The sequence below is a fragment of the Callorhinus ursinus genome, unplaced genomic scaffold, assembly GCF_003265705.2.
Source record: "Callorhinus ursinus isolate GAN/ISIS: 27379988/994484 unplaced genomic scaffold, GSC_fseal_2.0 scaffold3, whole genome shotgun sequence".
Lineage (NCBI taxonomy): Eukaryota > Metazoa > Chordata > Mammalia > Carnivora > Otariidae > Callorhinus > Callorhinus ursinus.
In genome coordinates this window covers 314,219-339,672 of record NW_027397065.1, presented here as the reverse complement: position 1 = coordinate 339,672, position 25,454 = coordinate 314,219, and the positions used below count along the sequence as shown (strand labels likewise).

The 25,454-nt window shown below is 41.8% G+C and overlaps 1 protein-coding gene across 2 annotated transcripts in view; it reads right to left on the bottom strand.

Annotated features, from left to right (window-relative positions):
- The window catches only part of RASGRF2 (Ras protein specific guanine nucleotide releasing factor 2), a 230,593-nt gene that overhangs the window by 39,747 nt on the left and 165,392 nt on the right, over positions 1-25,454 (bottom strand). For both annotated transcript variants that reach the window (XM_073887438.1, XM_025866592.2), the window contains exon 18: positions 5,324-5,430. In XM_073887438.1, the coding sequence (XP_073743539.1) occupies positions 5,324-5,430 (107 nt within the window). The remainder of the gene's footprint in view (positions 1-5,323; positions 5,431-25,454) is intronic.

Below are 25,454 nucleotides of genomic sequence, written 5' to 3'. Positions count from 1 at the left end.
AAAAGGTCTTATCCTTAATATAGAAAAAGTACCAAATATCAATAAGAACAATACTAAAACCAACAGAAGATTGGGCAATGCCCAGGAAGAGGGGCATGGGCTGGGAGGGGCCCCTCGGGTGCTACCATATCTTCATCAGGGTGGCCGTTGTACAGGTGTGTGCAAAGGTAAAGTCACTGAGCCACACTCCTAAGTTTCGTGCCCTTTGGATGAAGAATGTAATAGCTAGGTAAAATGCAACAAAGCATATAAACTGAAATATAAACTTGAGAGTTCTTCGTCACCAGCTAAATGTGTGCTCTCTTTGTCCCCCAATGAGTGTAAGAGCACTGAAATGAGTTAGAGACATAACAGCTGAGTTCTTTTGATATATTCTGTGAAACAGCTCACCCAGATGACCTGCACTTCCCGTATCACAAACAATGATGTAATGATCAAGCAGCGGTACTCCTTTTCACTGATCCGATTAAATTGCTCTGTCGGCCATCCTTCCCCACCCTGCATGTAGTTTTCGGCTGGCACCAAAGTCTTGCAGAACCATTAGGTACGAGAATTATCTCTTCAATCAGAATGTCCAGTCCAAAACATTGATCCAAGATCCAGTTCAGTCCAGAATAAGACATTTTCTTCCTAGCCTAGCCTGGCCTGCCTTCAGCCTGGAAGTCTACCCAAAGCCCACCTCCCCCCCCCCCCCCCCGTTCTTTCCCCAACACCTCCTCTCCACTTCTCGCTTTCCCTTCTTGCTTTCACTTTCACATGTCGGGGCAGGTTGAGCTGGGCCCTGCTCTGGATATGGCAGGTGGACGGTGGCTAAATCCTGTGGAGCGCTTGGTGGGATTTCTGGAGCCCTCTCCACTGGAGACTGAAGACCAGCTCCCCTGACTCAGGCAATGTCTGGATCCTCTCACGCTCACATCAACCCGGTGTCTGGCACCCTCCAGTGCTCAATTCTTGCTAGTGAATGAATGAAGGAGATGAGGGAAAAGACAGGAAGGTAGCAACGTTCACTCCATGAGCTCCTTAGGGAAGGAGATTTTTATGTGAGTAGGTCATTTTTATCGGATCTTGTGCTTTTAAAAACATTCCCCTTAACCTACGGTTAAAAAAATGAAGGATCATTTCATTCTTGGCCACTTGTCACTCCGACGGTACCCAGAGACAGATGGAGCAGGCAGTAACCTGTGGACACAGCTGCGGGCTCCTTCATTAGTGCTGTTCCATGGTCTGTAGAATTCCTCAAACAACTGGTCCAAGTATCTCTCCACAATCAGTGGATCAATAAGGCTATGCGGGAAAACCAAAACTGCTCTAGATTATACACACCAGGCCTCGGACACACACTCCAGTGCCAGCCTCAGAGCCCCGCCCTCTCCTGTCTGTGCACAGAAGACAAGGCAGCCCCGGGAGCATGGGGTTAAAAGCACTGAGGCCCGAAACCTGCAGACAGCCTGGCACTGGGCAAATGACATGTGAGGCCTCCTAGCAGGAGACGCTTGAGAAGCGTGTAGACACCTAACGAAAACACTTCTTTCTCTCAGATTTTCTACACACACAGCCCTGACTTCTGGTCCCCTGGGGGCTTTAGTCTCTGTCTTGGCTGACTTCGGAAACTGTAAATGCTTGAGAATGAACAACAGCAACATGAACACGTAAACTGGATTTGGGCATCTCCCAGGTGCCCAGCACTGCAGAGCCCCGAGGAAGCAGACGCAAAGATGAAGGAGACAAGTCCCGCCTGCAGGGAACGAGGGCTCCTTGTCCGGGGATGAAATGTTCACCTCCTGTCCTTAGCTGGAAGGGATTTGGTCACACCCACCTACAGTGGACTTTATGTCTCTCATGCGTCTTGATTCAATGTTGCCTTTAATCCTCCCTACATCCTTGGGGGAGGCAAGAGATGGATGGGTGTTCTCATTCTCAGAAGAGGATATTAACCCCCAGTGAGGCAGAGGGACGGAATCGGGCCCCACAGAAGATACAGTAGCACATGGAAGAACAGGTGTATCCCGACTCTGGGCTGCAGCTTCCGCTAACCCATAGACAAGGCATGTGGGAGGAACCCAGCCAGGCCTTGTGGCTTCACTTTCCACATGAAAGGCAACAAATGAGTGAAAAAGCACAACAAAATTAAGAGAAACTAGGCAGAATGTATAACAGATGAAAACTTTTAGAATCAGAAAAAAAAAAAGGCATTCTAGCCTTAACCAAATACTTATTAAAGGAAAGCCTAGAAGGTTCCAGAATGGCGTTCTAGCACACACTGCAGGGAAGGAGTTGAGGGTGACATCCTAGGGAAATTTTATTTCCCTGGAGAACCAACACGCATAATTCTGCCACTCTATTTCTCCTGAATTATGTTCAGGGTCGTATCTGCCAATATTAGTTACCTTCGATGAGAAGTGAGAAATAGATACATGATACCTAATATTTTGTAGAAGACTCAATTCTCTAGATTTTTGGGGGACAGAGCTACATCTTGTCACTTCCCTGAGGCTTTTCTGTTTTCAGTAAATTGAAGTGGTAGTTCTGGTTGGTCTACCACGTGAGGAGAAATGCAACTGTTAGCATGTTTGGCTGTATTTTTGAAAAGACTACAATTTCTGACTCATTTTTTTTTGGAAAAGTTATTAATTAAAAATAATCAGGTTGCCACAATAATGTTACAGTCTTCCTTAATGGACTCAACCAGCACAAAGTGAATCAGATAATGAAAAATCCTATCGTCCAAGTCCTTCATTTTGTGAGGTGCAATGATGAGGGTTAACTAGCAGAGTTCTTTCTTTCTTTATGCACCATGGTGGTCCGCTTGCTTGGGGTCCGTCAAGCCAGGGGCAACACCCACACCTCCTGGGAGCCAAACTGGCTCAGGCCATGCCAGTGTGATGGAAAACTCACGTGAATGAGGAAGGGGGCAGGATGTGCACCAGGACAATGGGAAACCAACCACAGATCCTTAAAATCTATTCACACATTCAGGGAAGGTAAGAAAAGACAAAGGAGTGAGTGGTAAGAGCTTCCTCTGGCACATCAGGGTCTACATTTTATACAATAATCATGTCAGGACAGAAGACTGAATATCTGAGCAATGTGTACCATCGACATATGCCTCCAATGTAGAGAAGCTGGGATTCCCAGTGTGGGCCGCTAAGTGGAACCGAGGACAAAGTGCTTCCCCACATACAAGCACACCTTGAGTAACAGGCTGCAAAGTAGCTGAACTGTCTGAACAACAGCTAACACTTAGGGTGCTTTTTGGATTACAACGAAAGGCCCCAGGACACAATCTGAATAAAGAGACCCTTGCTTTCATATCAATCCACTTTCTATTCCAGTGATTTGGTGCTATTCAATCTAATACTGCCTGTATGCACATATGTATTTATGCAAGTACAATGCAGCCAAGGTCAAGCCACCTTGATCAAACACCTTACTGTAAACCTCTTTATCATAGAAGCAAGGGGTTCAGTACACCCATCTCCCCATCTCTGAGTTCTCTTCACCCAAAGTAAAGTAAGCCCAGCATATTGTCAATTGCTTTGCAACTCTTTTCTAGCTACTACATAGAGTTTTATGTGAATTGTGGGGGATTCCTGTTCCAGATTATTAGAAAAAAGAGGGCACTGGGGATTGACAGAAAGGAGGTGAGGCTGATAGGGAAGCAAGATTAGAGGTTTTGGAGAGAAGATTTGCAGATAGGAGAAAGCTGAGCCCAGGTCAATCTGGGCTTTCGCTTTCAGCGGGGAAGACAAGCAAGGGGCATCTGCTAAGCCTTGTGTACTGAAGCTACTCCGCGTCTCTGAAGCCACAGCAGGCCCCCGGAATCAGAAGTCGGGACCCCGAGGCCAAAACCAGGGAGGAATGGGATGGACAGTCAGACACAGGAGAAACCTCATTACCATGTATCTGCAATGAGGCACGTGGGACTTAGAAGCAGCTCTCCTCATCAGGAGAGACGAGACATTTTCAATGGACTCAGGACGGTTCTCAGAATTTGAGTCATATGGGATCCATTTTTATTTATTTAAGATGTGTTAAGGTAAAATTTTTACATCCTATATTTAATGTGTTACCTTCATTTTTATTTTAATTAACACTTAAGAATCGTCATGGGTTAACTGATGGTGAGGCCCAAATCCCACTTTTCCCAATTCGTGAATTCTCCCACAGGGATTCCAGGCACGTGGCTCTCTTGTGACCCCGATCTCATGGACTGTTGTCACCAAGGGCCACATGGCAGACCCATGACAACCTCTGAGAATATAATGAAGTGAGACCTGGGAGTTCCTTCTTTCTCTTTTTCTTTATTCATTAGCATGTTATTCACATTTTATATGTTTAATGCGTTCTGATCTGAGCCATGGAGGGCTCCCTTCCCTCTCTTTAAAACTCTCCTGGCAGGGTGGTGCTAGGCAGCCACCTGTCTGCCAGGGCCCACCCATTATTTGGCAGTGGGTGACAAAAGCACAACGCGTGGGGCGCCTGAGTGGCTCAGTCGTTAAGCATCTGCCTTCGGCTCCGGTCAGGATCCCAGGGTCCTGGGATCGAGCCCCACATCGGGCTCCCTGCTCCGCGGGAAGCCTGCTTCTCCCTCTCCCACTCCCACTCCCCCTGCTTGTGTTCCCTCTCTCGCTGTGTCTCTCTGTCAAATAAATAAATAAAATCCTTAAAAAAAAAAAAAAGCACAACGTGTGTCTCAAGCCCATTGAGGCAAAGGAGGCCCTTCCCTTACTTCGTGAAACTGTGAAATGGGTATAAATTTTACAAAGGTGTACTGAAAACACGCAAATAACAAGGTGTCCTGTCAGCGTGATGCAATTTCAAAACAGAATACTAGGAACCAAAACATCCAAGGCATGAGGCAAAATATCTCCTAAATCCGCCTGAGAAAATACTCCCTGACCAGACACCAGAGTGTGTGGGCCCAGAGTGTTGCTCATCTCCAGGGGCATCTGCTGTTTACCTCAGTGGAGTACCTGCTGCTTACCTCCAGCTACGGGGAGGGCCCTATGAATGGCACTCCCTGGGGGGCACAGCACGGTGGCTCTAGCGCCTCAGGTGGGTGCCATTGCCTCAAAAGATGAGGAAAGAGGGGAACCAGGCTTCACTCCTGTGTCACGCCGGATCTGATACAGTGTATATTTGGCAAATACACACGTGTTTGCTTTAATCTGTACATCTATCCTATTTCTTCCCTTTCTGTTCTAATTCCAAGGTTTCAGGCCCTAACTCCAAAGCCTCAGAAGGCATTTTACAAATGTTAAGACTTAAAAAGTTGGTTTAAAAAAAAAATTCCTTGACACAATTAACGTTACCACTAAATTACCTGTGCGTGCTTTGAGACCCAGTGACGGAGGACATTCAGGACTCGATTGGTGGCTGTTCTCCGAATAATAAACTCTTTGTCGCATGTCCTCTCAGTGTTGTTAAATCCTTAGGAGGAGAATAAACACACACGTCGTTAAAGCCAATCCCCAGGAATCTGGAAAAGGTTAACGGACATGGGTTAACGGACACAAATACACACCTTGGCAGAGAGGTACCAGTGGCTTCAGAATGTGGTGAATTCTGCTTACTTACCTGTTATACCCTCAGCTGTGAGGCTACCACCTAGACAACAGGTGCAATTAAATGAATAATGTGCACACATTTATTAAAGGCCACTGATTAAAGCTAAAGCCGATCTAATGACATTTCCATTTATGCCTGCCTTGTTCTAGAACATAAAGCCAAGAAAGTTTTAACAAATATTTAAGTGAACATTAGTGGATACTTTTGTCCCAAAGTCATTATACAACCAATAACATTTTCAATAGTTAGATGGATAGGCCCATACGTAGGTTCATAGATGATACAAATACCTTATTATGCACCCGTGTACTGAGAAGCAGGATAATATAGTGTTTAAGAACATGAACTCCACAGTCAGGCTATCTGGGTCCAAATCTCTGTTGTCCTACCCTGGCAAGTTACAGCACCTCTCCATAACTGGGTTCCTTGCGTCCTGCAGGCACTAAAGCGTACCTACCCCACAGAGTTGTTACAGAGATCAAGTTAGTTAATACATGTTAAGCATTTGGAATGACACCTGGAACAATAGTGAGAGCTCAATAAATGCTAGCTATTATTACACTTCAATATTGGTCGAGTGTCTCTGGTTCCCCTCTGTGCCAGTGTAGGTCTCGGTCTTGACCACCTTTTCACTATCAAGAAACTATTTTAAATTTTTTTCTATTGAATCTCCGTTTTAAAAGATTTTACCTTCCAATCATAATTAAGTGACATATTTCTTTTAAAAATGAACGCAAGCCTTATATAACTTCACTGGCAAACCTCCTGAAAGTTGTCTAAACTCACTTGTTCCATTTCCTCCTCTCCTACATGCTCTACACCCCACTCCCCCCATCTTACCACCAAAACAGCTCCTCTTAAGGTCACTAGGAACCTGCATGTCTCTATAGCCAATAGACATCCATCATCTCTCCGTTGGAAAGCTCAGCTGATGAACACTTACAAGCAAATCCTCATGTACTTATATCCCCAGATCTCTTCTCTGGGCTCTGGATCCATATATCCAATTGCTTCTTGATATTTTCCTCTTAGATGTTTCAAAAACCTCAGACCCAATCTGGATAAAAGAAAAAGCCATGGCCTTTCCACCAAACCTTGTCCTTATCCAGAGGTTCCAATCTCATTAAAGGAACATCACTAGCCATCCAGTTATATACGCCAGAAACTCTGTTTCTTCCTCATAATTTCATCTGCTAAGTCAATCTCAAATCTGTCCATATCTTCATGTCTACAAAGCCAAAATTGAAGCTGAGCTGCCAGCAACTCTCAATCTGGTCTACTGATAATCGTCTTGTCATTCTTGCTTTCTCAAATCCGTTCTCCTCTCTAAAGTGAGAAAGATCTTTTCAAAGGCACAATTATATGTGTCATTCCCCTGTTTAAAGCCCTTCAATAGCACTTATGATAAACAGAAAAGCTCCTTAACACAGCCCACAAGGTCTTGCATGGTTTGATTCCTAGCTCCCTCTCAGCCTTGTCTGGAACCATATTCTTCTCACTTCTCCTCTTTCATCTCACCACCCTTCTTTTAGTCCTTCATCCTCACCCCAGGGCCTTTGCACATACTGTGCTGCGTCTGGCACAATTATCGCTCCCCTTTTCACTCAGTGAAAGCTATTCTTGTTTATTTCACTTCCCCAATTAAGCCCTTCCTGGCCTGAGCTGAACAAATCATCACATCTCACAGCACCATATGCACGTTTGCTTTCTGGCACTTGTTCCATTTACAATTTCACATTTATTTATGTAGATGGGGATCAGGTATGTTTTTGTTGAGCACAATGAGTGCATATCTGGCATGTAGCAATGCTGTACACAACATATATTTGCTGAATAAATGAATGAAAGCCTGGATAGTGAGAATTTACTATCGAATGTGATTTGAATGTAAAGATGATAGAGTGAAAGACTAAATGAATAGTCCTCAGACTCTATGAATTGAGTTAGACAAAAAAAAAAAAATCTATGAACTTCTTAAGGGGGCAGAGGTCCCTTTTTGCATACTGCTCTTTGGATGTGGACAGGCCTCTTCGACCCTCTAGCAGACAACCATCAGAGGATCATGATGATGTGCTCTTGGCAGAACAGATCTCTTTTTAAAAAAATCTTTTGCTATTAAAAGCTTAAAAATTCTGGGTATAATATAATAAATATCTTTTAAAACGCATAGCTGAGTTCTCAAGAAAATAAGGAATTTTCCAAGGTCAAACGCACAGGGACCTGAAAACCAGAACCAAGCCTCTGAACTGATGCTAGCAGCCCCAAGAGGAGAGCAGCTCACCAGCCTCGGTAACACAGGATTTGGATTGTAAATCCATGTGGTTCAGGAGAAGCCCCAGGGCCTTCATGAAGTATGAGTGAGAGAATGGGAACTGAGACTCCCACATAAAGCTGGAACTCGCAAAAGACCAATCCCTCTGTGAAGAGCAGACTGGGGGAAAGTGCTCCAAGTGCCCAAAGAGACAGTTAAGAAGCTTATCTGTCTCAGCCTGAATCTCTGTGAATGTGGGGAGAAAAAGCCTCCCTGAGAATTGATAGCCACAGGCCCACTTCATGTAGATTTGAAGCTCAGATTAAGCCACTATTGGATGGTCTGTCCCTCTAAATGAGAAGCTAAAAAGTGGCCCAGGCCAGTGATAATCCTGGGACCCCTGACAAAAGTATACACAAAACTTCTCTGGAGGGACAGAAACTCAACCTCAGCCTGTACCAGATCACCACTAAAACAAAACAAAACAAAACAAAACACAACCCAAAACAAAACAAACAAAAAAACAACTCTGAAGAAAAACTCACAATCCAATATTACAAAACACTCAAACTGTCTGCCATGAACAAGGATCAGTAGACACAGGGATGAGAATGCCCCACCCCACCCCTCCACCACTACCAAGAATTCCAGGTACAAGAACTATTAGATAGATCCAGTTCAAACTAAAAATGTTTACAGAGACTAGTGATATAAAAGTGGGAACTGAAAACATGATAAAAGAATAAAAAATTTTAAAGTCAGATTTTACAAGAACCACATAACACTTCTTCAAAGCTGATAGAATTATTCTTTTAATTATTGTTAAAAAAATAGAAGCGTTGAAATCGAAAACTCAAGGATAGATAAACACTGATTAGACAGATGCCACTGAACAAACAAACAATAAACTGGAAAGAGATTTAAAAAACAGACTTGAGGGGCACCTGGGTGGCTCAGCCGTTAAGCGTCTCCCTTCAGCTCATGTCATGATCCCAGGGTCCTGGGATCGAGCCCCGCATCGGGCTCCCCGCTCAGCAGGAAGTCTGCTTCTCCCTCTCCCACTCCCCCCTGCTTGTGTCCCCTCTCTCGCTGTCTCTCTCTGTCAAATAAATAAAATCTTAAAAAAAAAAAAACAGACTTCGGAAAAGTACTCAAATGCAGTCCAAAGAGCTTAAGAGAGAAAACAGAAAAAAAGGGTATTAAAAGACATGGAGGAAAGAATTCAAAGTTCCAACAAAAAATCAGAAGATCAATATAGGAAAATAATTTTTTTGACTTGATGGAAGACATGAATCTTTAGGTTCAGGAACTGCAATGAATCCCAAGCAGGATAAATAAAATGAAAGCCACACCTAGAAAAACTGCAAAATGATGGAACTCCAAGACAAAGATAACTTTGAAGCAACTGGTGAGGATATACTTATGATCTGTAAAGGAAAGGCAGCTGAAAAGGATAGGAAATGGTACGGTGAATGGGACAAGTAGACGAGAAGGCTCAAATCAACCAAATTAGTGTAGAAACTCCAACTAGGGTGAGAGCTGGGGAATAATAAGGCACCATCATTTTGCCAGGGGATGGAAGTCAAAAGCTCTTGGAACACTGAAAAAGGGTAATGAGACAGAGTCCCCCACCTGCATATATAAGGATGGCCAATCAGTGAGATGAGAATAGGAGATGGGAGTAAGAAATGGACAGAAAGATAAAAATCAAAGTGAAATATTAAGAAAGAAAAGCAATTTCAACAGAGCTGCTACTGCTTTAATGTATTTTGGAAAAAGTATCTATCACTACTTGTCTCTGCGTCTGCATCAGGGGTAGGTGGCAGGGGAGTTTTATTTTGAAAGAAAGGCAAGGAACACTCTTCTGCTCTCCAAGTTATTTCGTGTCACACATTAAAAGGCCACTTAAGGGATTTTCTTTATCAAATTTCCAATATTTCCATTAATTCAAACCTCAACCTCTCTTACCATTTAGATTAGGATTTGATTATACGGCTTGGATGTTCTTCGTAACTCCTTCTAATAACCATGTTATTTACCTTTTCTGTGGCGATCGCAGCTCGGTAAGTTCTCACTATCTCTGCTGCTCAGAGCGCATCCACCTGCTGCCACTTGCAGGACTCAACATGCTCTTGGAAAGTGACCGGGTACTCACTTAAGCTATCCCCAACCATGTGCACTCAGTGCAGCTGGGACAATGCACAGCGGGTAGGAAAGGTGACTAAGATAGCAGGAGCAGCCTTCCAAGTGCTGCAGGAATGCTGAGAACCAGGGAGGGAAGGCTCCAAAGACACACATTCCACTGCACCCTTCACAAGGCAGGCCATCCCTACATGGCTCCAGGGTGGACAAGAAGTCAAGTCCAGAGCAAATCACCAAACTCTCTGTGGCTCAGTTTCCTAACTTGTAAAATGAGCAGAATAAAACCATATAATGTTATGTTAAAAATTACATAATTCCTGTAAAACAAGGCACTCAATGAAATCATATTTATTATATTCTCACCTAGAGCAGGCTTCATCCATCCATCCGCCCCCTTGATCCAATGGCCCTCGCTAAATACTTTTGACAGAGAGCTACTTATAAGCATATGTGAAAGCAGCAAGGATCTGATGAACATCAACTTATTTCCCTCCTGGAGAGCCTTTCTCGCTGCTTGATCAACGGATGGAGATCTTTGATTTTCTAGAGAAATACTCTCTCAATTCTATGTAAACCAGCAACAGTTTAGAAATTCCCTAAACCGGATACATGAACCATCTTTCTGAGGGCCATACCTGCAGCAAATGCTGTTAGATCAAGTTTTATGAAAGGAGCTGCTGCTCATTCGTGAGCTGAAATTAATGCCTTACCTGGGCTCTCATGTGCTCGCTCACATCATCAGATATGCCTGGCTCCCCATTTTTCATAGACTTTAAAACTACATGATCAGAGCAACAATTTTCCATCACTCATCAGGTTTTCTCCTTAAGTCCACCATCTAAACTGGGGGCTGCCTGGGCAATATTTATTTCTGAATTTTAGCACGAGCCACACAGCTAATTGGTGGTAATTCCATGTGGAAGCTACTCAATCCGAGAATCACAGATCCATCCCCCAAGGAGTTCTTGTGCCATTTTTTTGGAATAGCAAATAGAAAATCTTTGCAGGGCTTTACACTTCTTTCACTTGTCAAGTGTGACAGCACAATGAAACCACATATACTAAGAGAGTTTCTTTTATGAATGCACATATCTGGAATACGGCACCCCAAGATTCCTGTCTTTCCAACTTTTCCATATTCTTTTGCAGTTGTAGGCACTGGTCAAAATGACTAATGTGGGCAACAAAAGCCATCTGGAGAAGTGATAAAAACCGAATCACCATACATGTGAATTGAAGAATGAGATTCAACTTTATGGTCCTTCCCCCAGACACCTTGTGAGTCACGCCATCCCTTATAGCAACTGGTAGATGTGACATCTCTCTCATTAAATATACACTCCTTGGTAAAGGGATTTCATCTCAAACATCTTTGTAGGCCCTTTGGCTTTGCACACAAGCACTCAGCAGTTACTTAATAAAAATTCCATCACTCCCTATGGAAACTATTTGAAAGTGTCTGCAAGTGCTTTATATCTGAAGTAAGGGGCATCCTTTTACCATATTACTCTGATGACCACATATTTGAAATCTATTACAACCAGAACATACAATAAAGGAGTGGGGAGGGAGCCAAGGAAGTTGAAAAATGGGGGGGGAGGGAAAGTTTCATTTTATTCTTCAAATGATATGACACTCGGCCAACTTCACTGCCTACTTTGTGAGGGGCAAGTAAAATAATGTGATATGGAAATAAGATTACACATAGGTGAATTATGGGCTAGTCCAGTTAGAGTAACCCTGAGGCTACAGAGGACAAACTATAAAAGACAAGGAATTCTTGAGCAGGGTGAAGTGTTTTTAATGTCAGAAGTAGATCACCAAGAATTGGACCATGGAGCTCTTATTACTTCCAACAAAGCATCTTTAAGCCATCCTTCTGAATTGGTGAGGAACGTGAGAGTAGAATCCGAAAGAGCCAAAAAGCACAGAGATAATAATGCTATCAGTGGTCCATGGTGGTGTGCTGCCCGGGAGAAAAAGTAAATGCTAACAATTGGTTACTTTATCAAATATCTAGGAACTGTTTCTTGTTGTGTTTTTATCACCACTCTTTTGCATTGCTGTCTTAATATAGGCTTGTGGAATAAATGCACTGTGATCACTTTAATGTTCACATCAGTGAGGGAATTAAGAAAAGTATGTCAGTGATGCATCATTTTTCATTTTATACAAAGGAGCCTCAATCTCTCCAATAACATCAATGTTCTCAATATGCTTTGCTTTATCTAGTAAATATCATCCTAAAAAATCATGTCATATAATTGGTTTATACATTTCCATGTACATTTCTATCCTTTGGTTGCTGGCATGGAAAGATCATTAATATTTATTACTGCTTTTTGCCTGGTACTGTGCTAGGAGCTTTACAAGTGGTATAGAATTTCACCCTCACAACCAAGGGCAATAATACCAATTGCCATTTATTGCATGCCCGCCAAGTACTGAGTAAAGTATCGTGAACAATGTGGCTTCTTCACCAACAACAGCATCTGAGTTGGGGTGAATGTTATCCCCATTTATGGATAAAGAAACAAAATTAAAGAGGTGAAGAAACCTGGCAAAGGTCATAGTTACTAAGCAGCAGAGCCAGGATTTGAGTTCAGGTCTGTCCATTTCCAAAGCCAGAGTGCTTTTAGTGGCATCTCATTGCCTGGATCCAAAGTCGAGACAAATTTTTCTTACAATGTGGTAAACCAACCCTTAAGGCGACAACAGAGGATGCTGGAAAGTGAGTGCTTCTCTTTTAGTTTTAAATTTTGAGGTGTGCTCACAGAATGGCCCCGATTATAGAAGTATGTGTTTTGTACTGCAATGAATACCAAACAAAACACTTTATTTATCTAACTAAAATTAAAATTTTCTCAAAATGTGCTCTTTCCCCAAATTCATTATGTTTCCTATTGTAACCATCATATAGACCAGTGCTTTTTAAACTTCCAGTCCCATGACTTATTAATGCGGAATTAAACCAGTTTAGTGGGCTTTAGCAGAATTTAAAAAATGAAATAGATGAAAACTGTTTGAATAGACTGTACATAGCGAGGGTGAGTATTCTTGAGGGAAACTTTTGTATCAATCGTGTGTGTGTGTGTGTACCCTGAGTCAAAATGTAAAATGTATGTATGTTGCAATAAAAAAGTTTGAAAGTGATCTAGACAACCTGATTTTTAGACTATATTTAAACTATCTGTATAAATTTCCTAGAAATCCCAGGTAACTGTGTTCTTTACTCTGAAACATGTCTGCAGGAACAAGCAGAGTATGCTTCTTCTCTTACTGTCCCCACTTTGCTTCTGTCACTAAATACTCTCCCCCACTCCGTGCCCAGTTCTCCAGTTTGCCCACCACTGTCTCATTCCTTGGTTCCCGGTCTGTGCTCCAGCTGACTCCATTCAGTTCTCACTCCCTCAGGGACCTAACTGTCTCATGGTTTTTCTGTGCACTCCAACCGACACCTCCAGTTCCAATATGCCCCCAAATCCCTCATTTCAAGCTTCTTAGGAGAGATTTCCACATCATGACACATTCTATCTTCATAAGTAATACACCCAAGAATTAAATGTATGTTTCTTGCTCTCAAGCTCCTCCCCATCTTAACTTTCCTGTTGAGGTAACGGGATAACCACAGTTTCAGCTTCTCAGGTGGGAAACCTCACTCTTCTCTGTCTCTCCTTTGCTTTTGCCATTCAGTCAGCAAACACTGTTAACTTTTTGGTAGCATCTGTCAGATTTATCCCCTTTTCTCCACTCTCCTACCACAATGCTAAGTCTATGTTCTTCACACATGTGTCGTAGCTACCGTCTGCTAGATAATCCTCCTTCTTTCATTCCCTCTGTCCTTCTAGTCTTCCTCCATCCCTAATTCAATTATTCAGTCAGTAGCTATAGAGCCTCTACTGTGTTCCAGGTACTGTGTAGGTGCTGGGTGACCAAGAGATGTGGTCCTTGATCTCATGGAGTTTGCTTTGTAAATGAGGACGAGGTAGCCTCCAAACAAGTAAAACACCAAAATGTATAACTGGAAACCCTGCGAATGAGCAAGTTGCCTGTCTCTTCAAAAATAATCTTAAATCTCCCTTTCACTTGTTACTGTTCTAGCACAAGTACTTCTATTGTCTCCCCACTGCACACTGAACCAAATAGAAAATATATTCCTAGATGTGAAGAAGATAAGTTACTTGCTCAAGATCACATAGCTGGTATACTGGAAAGAGAAGGTAAACACAGCAGGAGATCTGCACATACACTATGCTGAGCATCATGATGACAGTGTTCTATTGCTAAGATATGCATGAGGCAATGAACAAATGCCGCATAGTGGTTTTGGTTTTTTTTTTTTTTTTTAACCTATTTATAAACGTGTTCTTATCTCTCCGTTTTTAAGTTCTTCTTGCATTAACCTGAGATTTTCTCTAAGTACAATTAACTTCAACAATGAAAAAAACATATTTTTATAGACTGAGGAAAAGAAGCTCAGCAGATTTATCATTACTGTGATAAAAAAATACACGAAGAATGGCAAAATCAATTATCTTTCACTTGCTATCATCTTTCAGGGAAATAAGTAACTAAGACTATCAGCTGAATTGTTTTTTATGTTTTTTTTTTAAATGAGTGCTGTATAGATCTTTTTTTTTTTTTTAAGAGAGCAAGAGAGCAAGTGCACAAGTGGGGGGAGAGAGTCAGAGGGAGAGGGAGAGAGAGAATCTTAAGCAGGCTCCATGCCCAGCACAGAACCTGATGTGGGGCTCGATCTCAGAACCCTGAGATCATGACCTGAGCCTAAATCAAGAGTTGGATGCTCCAGTAACTGAGTCACCTCGGCACCCCTGTGCTGTTGAGATTCTTAAAGGAATAATTTTATACTAAACTTAAAAACTTGTGAGAACCTTTGTGTATTATTTCTGTTCTCACAATTCCAGAAAATATATTCCTTGTTTTTACAGATGAGAAAACAGGCTCAGAGAAGTCCAGTTGCCACCTAAGGTCACAGATAGTAAAAGGAGAGAGACAGAATTTATGGCCAGATGATCCGATTCTAAAACCCAGGCTCTTGCCTTTGAAACACACTACCTGAGTGACTGCTCCCAAGAAGGGCAAGGTGCTCCTGTTTATTGCTGTGAAATCTTCAGCCCTGCCATTGCTGCGGCCACCAGCTTCTGTGCTGGTGTGGAAATGCAACAGGAACAGGAATGCCAATAAAGAGGGTGATGGTGACTTCTGCCCAAGCAGAACGAGGGCATTTGAGGAGTCGGTAGAAAGTGAAGTCAGCAAGCAAGGAAAATAACTTCAGGATTATTGCTGAGACAAGAAGGAAAGAAATAGCCTAGAAACTGAGAGGTGACACAGGTTCATAGGAGACAATAAGTTGAACCAGTTTGAAAACCAAGATATAGCAATCTAAAAACAAAATCAAGATATAGATTACTTCACGTCAGAGTTTCTTGACAGCACAACTAGTATTAGTCAAGAGGCCTTTGAAAATACAGTGAATGTGAGGACCTCGCGGGAATATGGCAAGTAGGAGGGCCCCAAATTCGCCCCCTCCCACAGATATACCTAGATAACACCCACATGAGTGTAAACGACGGAGAAAACAAGCCAAAGACTTGCAGAACAGACCCTCCACAACTAAATGTACAGAAGAGGCCACACTGCAGAGGGTAGGAAGGGCAGAGACTTAGTGGGTAGCTAAACAAAAACCCATGGCACTGCCCTCGGAGGGAGGGACCCTGCAGGTGTGGAAAGAGGAAAGAAACAGATAGGCCAAGCATGGAGAACCTGCCCAGGGAAGACAAATAACATTTGGCTTTGAAAAGCAGAGAGGTATAACATCATGAGTTCTTACAGTCAGTGGGACTTAACACCTGGGACTTTAAAAGTCAGCGGGCTTGACTCTGGAAGAGCTTCAGGGCCGCAAGAAATGGAGTCCACACCCTTAAAGAGCCCACACAACCAACAGCCCTTTGGAGATACAGCATAGGAGAGGAGCAGCTTGAAAAACACCAGGGGTAAACAGGAGCAAGACTTCTCCACTCATTTCAGAGCGTGTGCTGGAGGGGCAGGGATCCTTGGAAGTCTTCTCCAGGAGCAAAGGAGCTGGCAGATTCCATTCCCTCCATCGCCCCACAGCCTAGACACATGGACCCTATGGGCACCAGTCCTGGACCAACACTCCCTACATTTAAATTGCTAACACCATGCCCTGCCCCCCTGTGTTCTCCCATGGACATGCCCCCACCAGCCAGGCCTGAGCACTTGGTCTCCTCACACGGCAGATCTGCACAAACCTTGCTAAAACTGCTTGCCCAGGATCCACATTCTCCTGCAGACATGCCTCCCCCTTCCCCTCCAGTACACCCTTGGCCAGAGCCCATCCAAAGCAGTGCCACAAGCCTGGCAGTGTGCAAGCAGCCCTAACAGGGACCAGCACGTCTCCAAAGGGATTCCTGCCCCAGGAGGAGAGGAAGATAACCAACACACACCAGCCCAACTGCAGCTCCAGCAGTTGGGACAGATATCTGGTCTGACTGCAGGCCCTGTTCACCATTCAAAGTTTCTGAGGGGACGACATAGAGAAAGCACCCTGCAGTTCAGGGCTACTATAGCTCTGGCAAACCCCTAGTCTGACTCAACCCAAGCCCAAAGCAACCCCAGACTGGCCCACTAACAAGGCACGGACTAAACCCTGCCCAAACAGGTAAAGAGAGCCATTGCAGATGACTGGACTGAAGGCAAATGTGGCTCAGCCACAATACTAGGGGGCATGCAGCATTGAGGAGACAGAGAAATATGTCCCAAATGAAAGAACACGGCAACATCACTATGAGAAGCTAAATGAAATGGAGATAAGTAATATGCCTAATACAGAATTTAAAGTAATGGTCATAAAGATACTCACTGGACATGAGAAAGAGTGGAGGATCTCAGTGAGACCCCCCCAACAAAGAGATAGAAAACCTAAAAAAGAACCAATCAGAGATGAAGAACTCCATAACCAAAAATAAAAATACAGGAGAGGGAATAAATAGTAGACTAGAGGAAACAGAAGAACAGATTAGTGACCTGGAGGACAGAGAAATGGAACTGGAAAGGAAAAAAAAAATAATAAAAAATGAAAATAGATATAGGGAGTTCAGAGACAGCATCAAGCATAACAACATTCATATTATAGGAACCCCAGGAGAAAAGAGAGAGAAGGGGACAGAAAATTTACTTGAAGAAATAATAGCTGAAAACTTTCCTAATCTGGGAAAGGAAATGAAAATCCACATCCAGGAGGCACATAAAGCCTCCAACAAAATCAACCCAAGGATGTCCACACCAAGAAATATAGTAATTATAATGGCAAAAAGTAGTGATTTTAAAGGCAGCAAGAAGAAAGGAAACAGTTACATAGAAGGGAAACCCCATATGGCTGTCAGCTGATTTTTCAGCAGAAAATTTGCAAGCTAGGGGGAGTAGCATGATATATTCAAAGTACTGAAAAGAAAAATCTGCAGCCAATAATACTCTATCCAGCTAGTCTATCATTCAGAATAGAAGGGGAGATAAAGAGTTTCCCAGACAAACAAAAGAGTTCATGACCACTAAACCAGCCCTACAAGAAATGTTAAAGGGGGCTCTTTGAGTGGAAAGGAAAACCATAAGTAAGAATAAGAAAATTAGGAAGCACACAGAGTAAAATTTAGTACATCTATAAAAATCAGTCAAGGGATTCACAAAAGGATGTAAAATATGACACCATATATCTAAAACATCGGGTGGGGGGGCACCTAGGTGGCTCAGTCGGTTAAGTGTCTGCCTTTGGGTTGGGTCATGATCCCAGGGTCCTGGGATCGAGCCCTGTGTCAGGCTCTCTGCTCAGCGGGGAGCCTGCTTCTCCCTCTCCCTCTGCCTCCCGCTCCCCCTGCTTGTGCTCTCTCTCTCTCTCTCTGTCAAATAAATAAATAAAATATTTTAAAAAAATTTTTAAATGGGGTGGGGGGAAGAGTAAAGAAAAGGGTTCAAACTTAAGCAACCATCAACTTACTATAGACTGCTATATACAGAAGATGTTATGTACAAATCTAATGGTAACCATAAATCAAAAACCAATAAAAGATATGAAAAAAATAAAGAGAAAGTAATGCAAGTGTATCATTAAAGAAAGCCAGCAAACCATGAGGAAAAAAGAGCAAGAAAGGAAAGGTATAGAGAAGAACTACAAAAACAACCATAAAACAAGTAACAAAATGGCAATAAGTACATACCTGTCATTAATTACTTGCAATGTAAATGGACTAACACCCCAATCAAAAGGTGCAGGGTGACAGAATGGATAAAAAGGCAAGATCTATCTATATGCTGCCTACAAGAGACTCATTTCAGACCTAAAGACACATGCAGATGAAAAGTGAAGGGATGGAAAAGCATTTATTATTCAAATGGAACTGGAAAGAAAGCTGGAGTAGCAATTCTTATATCAGACAAAATAGACTTTATTTTTTAAAAGATTGTATTTATTTAGGAGAGAGAATGCAGAGAGAGAGAATGTGAACAAACAGGGGTGAGGGGCAGAGGGAGAGGGAGAAGCAGGCTCCCCAGTGAGCAGGGAGTCCAGCAGATGCGGGGGCGGGGGGCGGGGGGCTGATTCCAAGACTGGGATCATGACCTAAGCCAAAGGCAGATGTATCACTGACTGAGTCACACAGGCGCCCCCAGAAAAAACAGACTTTGAAACAAAGCCTATAACAAGAGACAAAGAAGGACACTATATAATTATAAGGTAAAAAATCCAACAAGAAGATATAACAATTGTAAATATTTATGCACCCAACATGGGAGCCTGCAAATACATAAAGCAGCTAATAACAAACATAAAGGAAGTAATTTATAGGAATAAAATAATAGTAAGGAACTTTAACATCCCACTTACATCGATGGATAGATCATCTAAAAAGAAAATCAACAAGGAAACAGTGGTTTCAAATGACACATTGGACCAGATGGATTTAACAGATTTATACAGAACATTCCATCCTAAAAAAGCAGAATACACATTCTTTTCAAGTGCACGTGGAACATTCTCCAGAACAGATCATGTATTAGGCCACAAAACAAGTGGCCAACAAATTCAAAAAGACTGAAGTCATGCCATGCATCTTTTCTGACCACAAAGCTATGAAACTAGAAATGAACCACAAGAAAAAATTTGGAAAGAACACAAATACATGTTGGCTAAATAACATGCTACCTAACAATGAATGGGTCAACCAAGAAATCAAAGAGGAAATAAAAAAAAATACATACAAAGGAAAATGAAAACACAGTGGTCCAAAATCTTTGGGATGCAGCAAAAGCTGTACTAAGAGGGAAGTATATAGCAATAGAGGCCTACCTCAAGAAGCAAGGAAAACCTCAAATAAGCAATCTAACCATACACTTAAAGGACCTAGAAAAAGAAGAACAAAAACTCAAAACCAGTCAAAGGAAGGAAATAATAAAGACTGGAGCAAAAATAAATGAAACAGAATCTAAAGAAACAATAGTACAATGAAACCAGGAGCTGGTTCTTTGAAAGGATCAACAAAATTGATAAACCCTTAGCCAGGCTTATCAAAAAAAAAAAAAAAAAAGAGAGAGAGAGAGAGAGACAACTCAAGTAAACAAAATCAGAAATGAAGGAGGAGAAATGGCCAACACCACAGAAATATAAAGGATTATAAGACAATATTATGACAAATTATATGCCAATAAATTGGGCAACCTAGAAGAAACAGATAAATTCCCAGAAACATATAACCTCCCAAAACTGAATCAGGAAGAAATAGAAAATTTGAACGGATTGATTACCAGCAATGATATTGAATCAGTAATCAAAAACCTCTCAACAAACAAAAGTCCAGGACCAAATGGCTTCACAGGAATTCTACCAAATATTTAAAGAAGAGTTAACACCTATTCTGCTCAAACTATTGCAAAAAAATAGAAAGGGAAGAAAAGCTTCCAAATTCATTCTATGAGGTCAGCATTGCCCGATACCAAAACCAGATAAAGACACTATGAAAAAAGAGAACTACAGGCCAATATCTCTGATGACCACAGATGCAAAAATCCTCAACAAAATAGTAGCAAACTGAATCCAACAATACATTAAAAAAACTATTCACCACAATCAAGTGGGATTTATTCTGGGGATGCAAAGGTGGTTCATATATTTGCAAACTGATCAACATGACACATCATATAAACAAGAGAAAGGATAAAAATCATATGATAATTTCAATAGATGTAGAAAAAGCATTTGCCAAAGTACAACATCCATTCATGATAAAAACCCTCAATGAAGTAGGTTTAGAGGGAACATACCTCAACATAATAAAGGCCATATATAAAAAACCCACAGCTAACACCATATTCAATGGCAAAAAACTGAGAGCTTTCCCTCTAAGATCAGGAATAAGACAAGGATGTCCACTCTCACCACTTTATTCCACATAGTACTGGAAGTCCTAGCCACAGCAATCGGACAAGGAAAAGAAATAAAAGATATCCAAAATGGTAAGGAAGAAGTAAAATTTTCACTATTTGCATATGACATGATACTCTATATAGAAAACCTTAAGGACTCCACCAAAAAACTACTACAACTGATAAATGAATTCAATGAGGTCATAGTATACAAAATCAGTATACAGAAATCCATTGCATTTCTATACACTAATAATGAAGTAGCAGGAAGAGAAATTAAGAACACAATCCCATTTGCAATTACACCAAAAATAATAAAATACCTAGGAATAAACTCTACCAAGGAGGTGAGAGACTTGTACTCTGAAAACTATAAAACAACATTGATGAAAAAAGGTGAAGATGAACAAACAAAAGGAAAGACACTTCATGCTCATGGACTGAAAGAACAAATGTTGTAAAAATGCCTATACCACTGAAAGCAATCCATAGATTTAATATAGTCCCTATCAAAATACCAACAGCATTTTCCACAAAACTAGAACAAATAATCCTAAAATTTGTAATGAAATTTGTATGAAATCACAAAAGACCCCAAATAGGCAAAGAATCTTGAAAAAGAACAAAGCTGGAGGTAAAACAATCTTAGATTTAAGATATACTACAAAGCTGTAGTAATCAAAATGGTATGGTACTGGGACAAAAACATAGATCAGTGGAACAGAATAGGAAGACCAGAAATAAACCCACGATTATGTGGTCAATTAATCCTTCACAAAGGAGGCAAGAATAAGCAGACAGTCTCTTCAATAAATGGTGTGGGGAAAAACTGGATAGCTACATGCTGTAAGTATTCTTATTTCATACATGAAAATAAACTGAAAATGGATTAAGGATCTAAATGTGAGACCTGAAACCATAAAAATCCTAGAAGGGAGCATAGGCAGTAATTTCTCTGACATCAGCCATAGCAACATTTTTCTAGAAATGTCTCCTGAGGCAAGGGAAAGGAAAACAAAAATAAACTACTAGGACCACAACAAAATAAAAATCTTCTGCACAGCAAAGGAAACAATCAACAAAACTAAAAGGTAACCTAACGAGTGGGATAAGATATCTGCTAGTAATATATCCAATAAAGGTTTAATATCCAAAATATATAAAGAACATATACAACTTAAATAGACAACAGATACAGGAAAAGATGCTCAACATCACTCATTATCAGAGAAATGCAAATTAAAACCACACTAAAACATCATCTCACACCTATGAGAATGGCTAAAATCAGAAAAACAAGAAACAAGCAGTGTTGGCGAGGATGTGGAGAAAAAGGAACCCTTGAGCACTGTTGGTGGGAATGCAAACAGGTGCAGCCACTGTGGAAAACAATATGGAATTTCCGCAAAAAGTTAAAAATAGGGGTGTCTGGGTGGCTCAGTTGGTTAAGCGTTTGTCTTCAGCTCGGGTCATGATCCTCAAGTTCTGGGATTGAGCCCTGCATTGGGCTCCCCGCTCGGCAGAGAGTTTGCTTCTACTTCTCCCCCTGCTCGTTCTCTCTCTCTCTCTCAAGTAAATAAATAAAATCATTTTTAAAAAAGTTAAAAAGAATTACCATACAAGCCAGTAATCATACTACTGGCTGTTTACCCAAAGAATATGAAAACACTAATTTGGAAAGATATATGCACCCTACATTGGTTGCAGCATTATTTACAATAGCCAAATTATGGAAGCACCCCAAGTATCTATCGATAGAAGAATGCATAAAGAGGATGTGGAATACATACACAGTGGAGTATTACTGAGCCATAAAAAAGAATGAAATCTGGCCACTTGCAACAATGTGGATGGATCTAGAGAGTATAATTCTAAGTGAAATTAAGTTAGAGAAAGATATCATATGATCTCACTGATATGTGGAATTAAATAAAATAAATGAAGGAAGAAAAAAAAGCAATAAACCAAAAAAAAGACTCTTAACAAACTGACCGTTACCAGAGGGGAGGTGGGTTGGGGGAGGGGTAAAATAGGTGAAGGGGATTAAAAGCACATGCATCATAATGAGCACTGAATAAGGTATAGAATTGTTGAAGCACTACATTGTATACCTCAAACTAATATAATACTGTATGTTAACTATCTTGGAATTAAAATTAAAAAAAAAGAAAATACAGTGAATGAACTAGAAATGGTTAACATGGAGAATACCAAAAAAAAAAGCAACAAATTTTAAATTTGTTGATCATTTTCTCTTCTGCCTAACTTTGTAACCATCTATCTGAAAAACAAAGGGAGGAAGGAGGAAGATATTTTGGTACATTAGGTTGAATTCCCTAATGGGCATTTGCTACCTATTCTGGATTAAGACGTGACTCAGCAGACTGATGTGAAACAGTATTCACATCCTTTACATCAAGTCGATTTTCCCCACAAACCCAAACAGTAATAATTGTAAAAATCCTTCTATATTTCTTTCTATAGTCTTCTACACGCACATTAAGAAATGCTTTTTCATGGGGGTGAGGTGCTAGCTTCTTCTCCGGGGAAGGTGTGTACAAAGTGTGTACCAAGTTGGGAATAAGCATGCACCTGTGTATGTGGGGTAGGGCTGGGAGGGGTGGCCACAAAATTAGTTGAGATATTCTGAAGAATCCAAAGCAGGGACATTTAGAGATAATTGGGGAGGGGTACGAAAACAGGCCATTTTCTCCCTCTTGATTGTTAACATGCAGGAATTTATACAAAAATTTTAATGCATAAAAACGGTGGATTTTACTACTCGAAAATGAAACGTACCTTGGAAGGGAGGGGGGAAGCCACAAAATACAAAGGTAGCCCATTTTAGTCAGACACAAAATATTTATTGAGCATCTTGTGGCAATCACTTTTTAGGAGCTGGGGTATAGCAGTGGACACGGAGAACTAAATAGCTGCTCACAGAACCTAGGATCTATTGGAGGGCCACAGAAATAATAAACAGTAAATCTATGAGCAAATAAACAAGGTAAATCAGACACTGAAAAGAAAAGCTAGGGGGAGTGTAACTCAGCTAATGAGACAGCACATCCGCTAGGCGGGTTGGGAAGCCCTTTCTAAGGAGGGGACTCATGAGTTGGGACTTGAACGATGAAAAGGAGGTGGGCACATGAGGTCCTGGGAGAGGAGTGTTTCAAGCAGAACAGCAAATGGAAAGACCTAGAAGCTCAGCAGGCTTAGAGGGACAGAAAGCAGCCCAGTGTGACTGCAGCCTGGTAAACATGAGGGCCAGAGAATGGTGAGAAAGGTAGAGAGCTGGAAAGATCACCCAGCACCTCTCAAGCCAAGTTAAAGAGCTGGATTTTGTTCTTTGGTATTGGGAAGCCAGAGGGTTTTGCAAAGGAATAATCATCTGATTTACACTTTGGACAGGTTACTCTGGCTGCCCTGTGAAGTGTGGATTGGAAGGGGCAAAAGTGGAGTGAGAGAGGCCAGGTAGGAGGCAGTTACCCGAGTGATCGAGGTGATGCGGGTGGAGACAAAGGTGTGGTAGAAGTGGTAAAAAGTATTGGAGATGGAGGGCTAAGGCTTGCTGCTGGATCAGATGTGGAATTCTGTACGGAGGGGAGGCTGGATTTCTGCTGCCCCAAACCGAGTCTGTCAGGGATTGCCAGCAATCACCAGAAGCCAGAAGAGGCAAGGTGGACTTCTTCCTTAGCACCTCCAGAGAGCATGGCCTCCCTGATACCTTGATTTCAGACTTCTAGCCTCTAGAACTGTGAGTGAATAAATTTCTGGTGCTTTTATTTGCCCATTTCAGGTAATTTCTTACAGACGATCTAAGAAATTAATACAAGGTCTGAGGGAAATTGAGGAATCAAGAATAGTTCTGCTGTTTGGGGCCTGAGCAGCTGGGGATATAATGATGTCATTTCCTTAAATGAGAAAAGACAGGTCTGGGGAAGAAAATCAAGGGTTTGGTTTTAAATGGAAAGATGTCTCTTACATACATCCAAGTGGCACTATCAATGGGGCTATTATACATAACAGCCTGAAACTCAAGTAGAAAGGTTCAGACTGGAAATGTAAATTGGAGAGTATTAAACAAAGATTTTATTTATTTATTTATTTATTTATTTATTTATTTAGGAGGGGGAGGGGCAAAGGGAGTGGGAGAGAGAGAAAATCCCAAGCAGACTCAGTGCTGAGCGTAGAGCCCAACACTGGGTGGATCCTACAACCCCGAGATCATGACCTGGGCCAAAATCAAGAGTCAGACGCTTAACTGACTGAGCCACCCAGGCACCTCAATATTAAATATTTAAATAGGACTTAAAATCCTGCCACTGGATGAGCTTATTTAGGTAGAGAGTTTTTAGTCAGAAAAAAGGCCAGACAGAGCTCTGTTGGCCCTACAACCAGTAGAGATTTGGTAGAAGAGGAACCAGAGAAGAAGACTGAAAGCGGGGGAGAGAGAGGTGAAAGGAAAACCAGGCACATACAGACTCAGGGGGGAGAACTGTTTCAACAAGGAGGAAGTGACCTGCTGTGTTAAATTCTGTCGAGAGATGGACTACAGTGAGGGCTTTGGTTTTGGCAAGATGTAGGTCATTGGTGACCCAGATACAAGTCATTTCAGGACCAGCAGAGTACAAGTCCAAGGGGAGGGAAAAAACGAAGGGGATGAAGTGGAGACATTAAGGATGAGTAACTCTTTCGAGACATTTTGCTTTGCAAACAAGCAGAGAAATGGAGCAGTAGCTGGTAAAATGAAGTCTGCTGGTTGGCATGTTGATGGGGATGACTGAGTAGAGGGAGAAACTGGTGCTGGGGGAGAACAGGGTTAACTGCATGAGAAGAGTTCTTGAGAAGAAAGGGGGTGGGATGGGGAAAAAGTGGAGGGGTTGACCTTGAGCTACCTGTTTTTCACTGTGAAACAGGAGACAAGATCATCAGCCAAGAATGGAGAGGGGTGTGGAGATCTGAAGAGAGAAGACATGAAATGGTCATCCCGGTGTGTAGGAAAATGCCACTACCAGGATTTGCTGGCAGTGTGGAA